At 35.2% G+C, this 9,677-nt stretch overlaps 1 protein-coding gene across 1 annotated transcript; it reads left to right on the top strand.

Moving 5' to 3' along the window:
• LOC109356178 (uncharacterized mitochondrial protein AtMg00810-like) lies at positions 7,661-8,923 on the top strand. Its single transcript, XM_019599514.1, has one exon. The coding sequence runs from the start codon at positions 7,661-7,663 to the stop codon at positions 8,921-8,923; it is 1,263 nt and encodes a 420-aa protein (XP_019455059.1).

Consider the following 9,677-nt stretch of genomic DNA (forward strand, 5'->3'; position numbering starts at 1 on the left):
AGGTCCAGACAAACTGATATATAAAAATAAATTAGTAATGAATTAATAACAACAAAAAACATAGAAATAATATTAAATAAATTAATATTAACAAATTATAGAAATTACATGATCCATGCGCAAACGATCCAATATTGACCGTATTATGTTGGTTGCATAACCAGGAATGTTGGTGGTAATTAGATGTTGTGATCATCTAAAATATAATGTTATATGAAGTTAGTATGAAATAAATAGTTTGGTGAAGTCGTGGATAAGGGCCACGACTTCGGTGAAGTCGTGTATAGGATTCAAGACTTTCAAGCAGATCTGGAAGTTGTGCCCTAGCCCTGTATGATTTTATAACCCTAAACCCTAGCCTGGGCCAATGTCGTGGGTACAGTCCACGACTTTCATTAAAGTCGTACCGTCTCCCAACATCTTATGATTGCGTCCATTTTTCTTTTGGGATCTTGTCTAACCAAGCTGCTGCCCTTAGATTCTTTTGACGCAATAGAGCAAACATTCGCTCGAATCGAAGCCACATCAACTCATACCCTACAACAAGTTTATTAATATTAACATAAATCATATAAACAAATATTTTAACATAAATCACATAAATTTCAATACATACCAATTTCGATGACTTTTTCTTTCACATCATTATCTCGGAACTCCTTGTTGAAATTGCTAGCAACATGACGGATGCAATATACAGATTGTGCATTGCACTATTGTGGGAGCTCAGTACAAAGTGCATCCAACAAACTTGTACCCCTATATGATATTATACAAATATTCGGTTGTGGGATAACATGTGTCCGAAAATTGTAGAAAAATCATTTTCATGCTTCTTTGGTCTCTCCTTCCACAATGGCATATGCTACTGGAAATATACGTCTATTACCATCTTGTGAACTAGCTATTAGCAATGTTCTAATATATTTTCCAGTAAAAAATGTGCCATCCACATGAAGGATTGGTTTATAAAAAGCAAATCCTTCAATGCATGGCTTGAAAGCCCAAAATATCATATCAAGAATTAAAGTATTATTATGTTAATCATGGTTAGATGTTGAACATCTTATAATTGTACCTAGTGCATAATATTGGACATCATTCAACTAACGAGGTAACTCCTTGTACGACCCCTCCCAATCACCATAAATTTGGGACATTGCTATTTGTTTACCAGTCCAAGCCTTCCTATATGTCACCGTATAACTAAAATGAGTGACTACCTCTTTACTAATGCTTTAATTGGTATACTAGGATCTTCAATACTAGTTAAAAATGCAGTTTGCGATGAAAGATGAGTTCAATTTCGTGTGATCTTGAGAAATATTAGTGGATACACAAGTGTATCTTCTACTAATTTTTCTAATCTCCCAAATATCACGCTTCACACTTTTCGATGCCCGAATTCTCTATTCACACCCAACACCATAATATTTACATTTGGCAACATATCTACCTGGCCTAGACTCGTCCACATGGTAATCAACAGAATTCCTAATATGAAATTGTTTTACAGCATTTATTGTTGCTTCCTTTGCTTCAAATTGCATACAAACAAAGAGATCATTATCCACACATCATTATTTACGTGAGTACTTCTATATGGAAAATCTTGTCCAGACTGATAATCAATGCTAACGAAAAAAGATGAAGGAGTATCATATATTATGCTAATTGGTTCACTAGTGATAATTTGAATATCATCATCAACACATAGCTCAATGTCCTCTTCATCACTAAAATCACTAACAATATATCTAATAATTGTCATTTACGTATAAACATACATTAACATTAAATAAAATTAATACAATAAATGAACTGAAAAATATAAAGTATTTTTAGTTACCTTGAATAATTAGACTTCTTCAATTACAAATTACCCTAAATATTTTTCCTACATTTTCTTCCTTCGGTGTGGTTTGAGTCGGGATGGGGATATATATGTTGTTTGAAAATCGTGAATCCAAGACACGACTTGGATCTCGTGTCCTTGGTCCACGAGAATTGCATGAAACTCGTGTATCTGGTCCACGACATTGCCATGAAAGTTGTGTCCCTGGTGCACGACTTATATGAAGGCTGACACAGTGTAAGAAAGTCGTGACTCTGGTCCACGAGATTGGTGGAAAATCGCATTTCTCATCCATAACTTTGATAAAATCGTAGACCCTATCCACAAGATCCATAAAAACTATATCATTCTCATAATTAATTCAAAACTTATACCAAATATGAGATAGTGTAGTCAAACTACATTACCCACGTAAATTTTCATGCTACTGCCACATAGGCTGCAAGGTTTCCACGTAGCATTAAAGTCCTATACGTATAAGTCGACACAAATTCACACCCTATTATTGATAAACTTCATCCAAGCAAAGAGAAACCCATATACATATTTATATTTGATTTAAGTAGGATGCTAATTACCTTTGGCAAATAACAGCTATTTGAAAATAGATATGGAGACTCGGCAACCTGGTTGCAAAAAAGGAACACTCCATTCATGTTGCCTAGTTTGGAGAGAAAGTAAAAAAAAAAAAGGAGAAACTCCAATCTGGTTGCCAAGTTTGGAGAGAGTAAAAAAAGGAGAAACTCCAATTTGGTTGCCGATTTTGGAGCGAGAAGATAAAAAAATACTTCATTATGGGTGCTAAGTTTGGATAAAATATCTATAAAAATAGAAACTCTCACCTCATTATCGAGTTTTGTGGGACCAAAAAAAATAAAAAGTCGGCTATAGCATTGCCGAGCTTGTAGAAAAATGCATCACTTTAGTAAATATTTCAAAAGGTGTAAGACTATATATATCAATTTAAAAATAATGACGAGATATCCAGAATGTATAGCAAAAGGAGAATGTATTGAAGACTATTATTTTTAAACATTCTCCTTTTGCTGTTTAAAAATACTGACCAAATATCGAGAAAAGGAAAAAAAAGTATATATCAATTTAATATTGACAAATTACTCATCATATCATTTCCATAACTAATCTAATCATTTAAATTTAAATATATTTTCCCAAAATAGATTAAAAAATATCATTTCCAGGTCTATAAATTGTGAATGTGCTCTCAGCCTCAAAACAACAACAACAACATGCTATCTAAAAAAAATGAAGATTAATATTGTGGCAATGCAACTTTTGATTGTGTTTGTTCTAATTATAGTTGCAACTGCACAAGATCAAAGCGTAGCTGATTGTATTTATAAATGTCGTCAAGCATGTGTCGGGGCACGGATTCTCTGCAATGACATGTGTTTGAAAAAATGCCAACCTCTCAATGATCCCAAATTCTATGCATGGTATGTTTGCATCACTCTGTTATATTTTTTTTGATACTACCAAGAGTATCTTTTTATTTTTTGGGTAAGGAACTAATCTTTATCAGGGTACGTGATCACACCTCTGAACAAGTGTCAGTTCTCAAAAATCAAATATTTGACTTTTTGGTCAACGTAGAGATATATAGCGAAGTCTTTACACTATTAGACTAACGTCTTGTCCTTGTTATATATATAGTGATAAAAATTGTTTGGGGGTAATGTCATGAGCTTTATAATTTGTCTATCTATATATAATATATAATCTTAATTTAACCTTTGTTATTTTTCTATACATGATATTTCAAATTCAGTCACACCCAAATATATATATCTGATATTTTTTTGGATTTTGTTGTTGTTGTAGATGCAGCTCAGGCAAAAAGGAATTGAGATGATTGTTACAAGAATTGCAAAAAGAATTCTGCACAGGCCTATATTACATGCTTTTTAATTACTAAGTTAAATTTAAAATAATGTGCTTTATTCACCATCTAAAAATTGTTCAGTTTTTTTGGGTACTGGTGTAATAAAGCAAGCAATAAATAAATATTATTTACATATAGTCCTGGAGGAGGCTTCAATTACTATCTTTCATATATACCTCTATTTTTTTTTGGTACATCAGAATGGAAAAAACTAGACTAAGAAAGATTTTTCCCTAAGATATGAGTTACTTCAGTAGGAGTTGTATTCCAAAACTGAAGGTCACCATGATCATAGATTCTAACTCTTGTTGTGAAGAATGAAGATTGTTTCAACTCCAAGGATTCAAAAGTTCAACCAATTGAAGAATGGATTGAAAATGATTGATTTAGTGAACTTTCCTTTTTTAGCATATTTTCAAAATTCTGTTTTCTGTTAATTAGTTTAGTTTCCCTTTTTGGAAAGTCTGTTATTTTTCTGTTTCTGTTTTCATTGTACAAATAGGGAGTTTGCTCAGCTTTTCAAATAAATCAATATGTTATCAAAGCATCATTCAATAAGAAATCAAAGTCTCTTTTCTTCCTTGAGTTTCATTCTTTCATTTGTTCATCATTTCTTCTTCTTGTTCGTGCACACCATGGGGAAATTCCTTTCACATGGTATCAGAGCACCCTTTTGAGGGTGTCTCTGCTGCGCAACCAATCTCACTCTTTGTCTTTATGTGATTTCTTCCTTCCTCATCGCCAACCTCCTTCCTTGCACACTCAATACTTACATGGCCAACCAAATCATCAACCCCATCCTTGATCCTTCAAGTCCATACTACCTCTCATCAAATGAAAATCCAGGAGCAATATTGGTGTCTAGCCTATTAAACGGTGAGAATTATCACCAATGGTCAAGAGCAATGACAATTGCTCTTGACACCAAGAACAAGCTATGTTTCATAAATGGATCCCTGCCCAGACCACCCTCAACTGATTTAATGCAGCCTATTTGGAGCAGATGCAACAACCTAGTTGTTTCTTGGCTCACTCAATCAATGCAACCCTCCATAGTTCAAACCATCCTTTGGATGGATTCAGCAGCAGAGATATGGAAAGATCTCAAAGAAAGATACTATCAAGGAGATATCTTCAAAATCTCTCAAATCATTGGGCAAATGCATTCAATCAAGCAAGGAAGCTCCTCGGTAGATAAATACTTTACACAAATGAAGGGACTATGGCAACAGCTTGACGACTATACACCAATTCCTATGTGTGAGTGTGAAGTGAAGTGCCATTACAGATTAATTCCTATCATGAAGAAGTACAGGGAAAACGAATACATCATATGCTTCCTGGCAGGGCTCAATGATCAATTTTCAGCTGTAAGGTCTCAGATAATGCTGATGCAGCCCTTACCACCAATCAATAATGTGTTCTCCATCCTCATCCAGCAAGAAAGACAAATGACACTTGAGGACATTTCAGCACCTGCACCCAGCATCAACAGCTATGACACAAGACAAAGAGGCAGAGGGAGAGGCCTTAGAGGATCAATAGGTGGAAGGTCCAACACTCAAGGAAGAATGACAAACAATTCAAGAGGAAGAGGACAGAAAATATGCACTTTCTGTCAAAAGATAGGTCACACAGAGGACATTTGCTACAAGAAGCATGGCTTTCCTCCTAGCTTCTCCAATACTACTACTAATATCAATAGCTACTCTGGAATAGATAACAAAATCAGTGAACAAGGGGATGAATTAAAGCAAGACTTTGAAAGTGATGCAGCAGATATTGGATCTGCTTTCACACCTGCTCAACATAATGCTCTCAAGGCAATGATTCAAGAGTCCATGAATCAAACCATCCATACAACCAATCAAATCAATATGACTTCAAATTCTTCAAATTCAGTAGCAGGGTCCTCAGGTAATATCAACATTAACAATACACACAAATCCATCACATGGATTCTAGACACAGGTGCAACAGATCATGTCTGTTGCACCCTTGCTGCCTTTCATGATTTCAAGAGGATCAATCCTCTCACCATATCATTGCCTAATGGTAATAAAGTAGCAGCTAATTACTCAGGGACAGTTATTTTTTCAGACATCTTGTACATTTCAGATGTCCTATATGTTCCTAGCTTCAACTTTAACTTAATATCTATTTCTAGACTTGTCAAGTCTTTAGGCTGCACCTTGATTTTTTCAAACAATCGTTGTGAAATTCAGGACCAACACTCCTTGAAGATGATTGGTGCAGCTGAGCTGAGGAGAGGATTATATGTTCTTAATGTTTTCAGCAAACACATTGCTAAAACTCACAATGTGAATCTTTTTACTTCTTACAATGATGGAAATTTGTGGCATAATAGATTAGGACACTTATCTCATAGAAAGATGCAACTTATGCAATCTATTTTTCCTATCATCAAGTGTAATAAGACAAATGATCCATGTGAAGTTTGCCATCTAGCTAAACAAAAGAGGTTACCTTATAATTCTAGTACAACCAGTATTGATAAGTGTTTTGATCTTATTCACATAGACATTTGGGGACCTATCTCTACACCATCCACTTCTGGAAACAAATATTTTTTAACCATAGTGGATGACAAATCAAGATTCACTTGGATCTTCTTTATGAAACAGAAAAGTGAAACCAGTCTATTAGTTAAGGGGTTTGTGTCTTATGCTGAAACTCAGTTTGGATCCAAAATTAAGGCTATTAGGACTGATAATGGACAAGAATTTATATTGAAAGAGTTCTATCTTGAAAAGGGTATTGAACACCAAACAACATGTGTTGAAACACCTCAACAAAATGGTATTGTTGAGAGAAAACACCAACACATTCTTGGTGTTGCTAGATCCTTAACTTTTCAATCTAATATCCCTATATGTTTTTGGAATTTTACTACTGCATATGCTGTTCACCTAATAAACAGACAACCAAGTCTTTACCTTGACAATAAGTGCCCTTATGAGATTTTGCATAATGTTTTGCCTGATATTTCTAACTTGAAGACTTTTGGTAGTCTTTGTTTTGCTTCTACTTTGGTTAACCACAGGAAAAAGTTTGATTCAAGATCCAGAAAATGTGCATTCTTGGGATTCAAGCAGGGAACCAAAGGCTACATCCTGCTTGACATCAACACTAATGAGATCTTCATAAGCAGAAACACTGCCTTTTATGAACACATCTACCCTTTCAAGAGCCAAGACAGTAGTGATGGTAAATCTAGGGAACAGATAGACATTTCCCCTTACACTGCACCAGAACATGTCCCTCCTAATGACCCTGCACCAACTGATGGTGGCACTTATCCACAACAAAACCTGGACATCATAGTGCCCTTACCTCAAGCTGAAATACAGTTGAATCCCCCTAATCAACATCAATACCCTGACTCACTTCAACCTGTTACTCACTCACATCAACATACAAATGAAGACTCCCAACAACCTATAAGGCCTCATAGAATTAGAGGTCCTCCTAGCTATTTGAGGGACTATCATTGTAGCCTATTGAGCAATTCTAAACCTATCAAGACAAAAAGTAGGCATCCTATAGACAAGAACCTTAATTACCACAACCTATCTACAAGCCACAAAAATTTCTCTCTGTCCATATCCATTGATCAAACACCAAACTCCTTCACTGAGGCTATTAAACAGCCTGCCTGAAGAGAAGCCATTCACAGTGAGCTTGAGGCCTTGAATAAAAACAACACTTGGACATTGTCTCATCTTCCTAATGACAAGAGGGCAATAGGTTGCAAATGAGTTTTCAAAATCAAACATCATGCTGATGGAACCATAGAAAGATTCAAGGCTAGACTAGTGGCAAAGGGATTCAACCAAACCGAAGGAATTGACTACAAAGACACATTTAGTCCAGTAGTCAAAATGACAACAATTAGGGTGCTCCTTTGCTTGGCAGCTATGCAACAGTGGCATTTGCATCAGCTTGACATCAATACAGCTTTCTTACATGGTGACTTAAAGGAGATAGTTTACATGAAGGCACCACTAGGTCTCATTGTCCCTGATCCAACCATGGTTTGCAAACTCCAAAAGTCCATCTATGGCTTGAAGCAAGCCAGCAGGCAATGGCATGAAAAGCTTACCACTACTCTCCTAAAATTGGGTTATGTGAAATCTTTCTCTGACCATTCTCTCTTTACAAAATGCATCAAAGATAATTTTACTGCAATCTTAGTTTATGTTGATGACTTGATTGTGACAGGAAATAACTTACAAGAAATAATTGAGACCAAATCCATCCTGCACAACACTTTCAGCATTAAAGATCTTGGCAATTTAAAGTTTTTTCTTGGCATGGAAGTTGCCAGATCCAACCAAGGTATTGTCCTCTATCAAAGGAAGTATACTCTTGATCTATTAGAACAGACTGGTCTGCTGGGTTCCAAACCTGCAAGTACACCTATGGAATACAACTCCAACCTTCACTCTAAGTCAGGTACACCTCTCAATGATATAACCAGTTATAGAAGGCTGTTAGGTAAATTACTATACTTAACACACACTAGACCTGACATATCATTTGATGTTAGTTCATTAAGCCAATTTCTTGATTCACCTACTAATCTACATTACAAAGCTGCTATTAGAGTGCTTAGATATCTAAAGAACACACCAGGACAAGGCATTTTCTTCCCTTCAAATAACACAACAACCATACAAGGTTACTCTGATTCAGATTGGGCCAAGTGCATTGACACAAGGAGATCAATTACTGGTTGGTGCTTCTTTTTGGGCAGTGCCTTGGTCTCCTGGAAGAGCAAGAAGCAGAACACTGTTTCACGATCCTCCTCAGAAGCTGAATACAGAGCACTTGCTATGGCTGCTTGTGAAGCTCAATGGCTATTGTTTCTCTTTAGAGATCTTGGCATAGCTCATCCTAAACCTGTTAGCATTTTCTGTGATAATAACTCAGCTTTACACATAGCTGCAAATCCTATCTTTCATGAAAGAACAAAGCACATTGATGTGGATTGTCATGTTGTTAGAGAGAGAGTTCTCAACAATACAATACATCTTCTTCCTGTCCACACTTCTCTTCAATTGGCTGACATTTTTACTAAATCCTTATCTCCTTCTCCATTCCTCAAGAATCTCACTCTCTCAATTTTTATCTTTCTTTTCTAACTGTGTGAAGAATGAAGATTGTTTCAACTCCAAGGATTCAAAAGTTCAACCAATTGAAGAATGGATTGAAAATGATTGATTTAGTGAACTTTCCTTTTTTAGCATATTTTCAAAATTCTGTTTTCTGTTAATTAGTTTAGTTTCCCTTTTTGGAAAGTCTGTTATTTTTCTGTTTCTGTTTTCATTGTACAAATAGGGAGTTTGCTCAGCTTTTCAAATAAATCAATATGTTATCAAAGCATCATTCAATAAGAAATCAAAGTCTCTTTTCTTCCTTGAGTTTCATTCTTTCATTTGTTCATCATTTCTTCTTCTTGTTCGTGCACACCATGGGGAAATTCCTTTCACCATGATCATAGATATGAGTTACTTCAGTAGGAGTTGTATTCCAAAACTGAAGGTCACCATGATCATAGATTCTAACTCTTGTCATAAAATACAGATAGTAATTAAAACACGCACTTACTAAAAACTTTGTCTAATCTTGGATTCCATTTTTGTGAAATATTTTTAGAGTTGTGAATTAGCAGTATAAAAGTGTGTTTGTATTGGACGTTCGATATTACTTTTTTTGAAGTTAAATTAATACAGCACAAATGCATAAAATAAAATAAATAACTTAGATCAAATAATTTGGAAGGATAAAATTGATGATATACACAATTTTATTGGAGGGAGAAAAAATTTACCTGTGAAAAATAAAACATGGAGAAGTTGTGAGGAATGTTGACAAAATGTTAATTTATGTCAAAAA

Source organism: Lupinus angustifolius, chromosome LG09 (assembly GCF_001865875.1).
Source record: "Lupinus angustifolius cultivar Tanjil chromosome LG09, LupAngTanjil_v1.0, whole genome shotgun sequence".
Taxonomy (NCBI): Eukaryota; Viridiplantae; Streptophyta; class Magnoliopsida; order Fabales; family Fabaceae; genus Lupinus; species Lupinus angustifolius.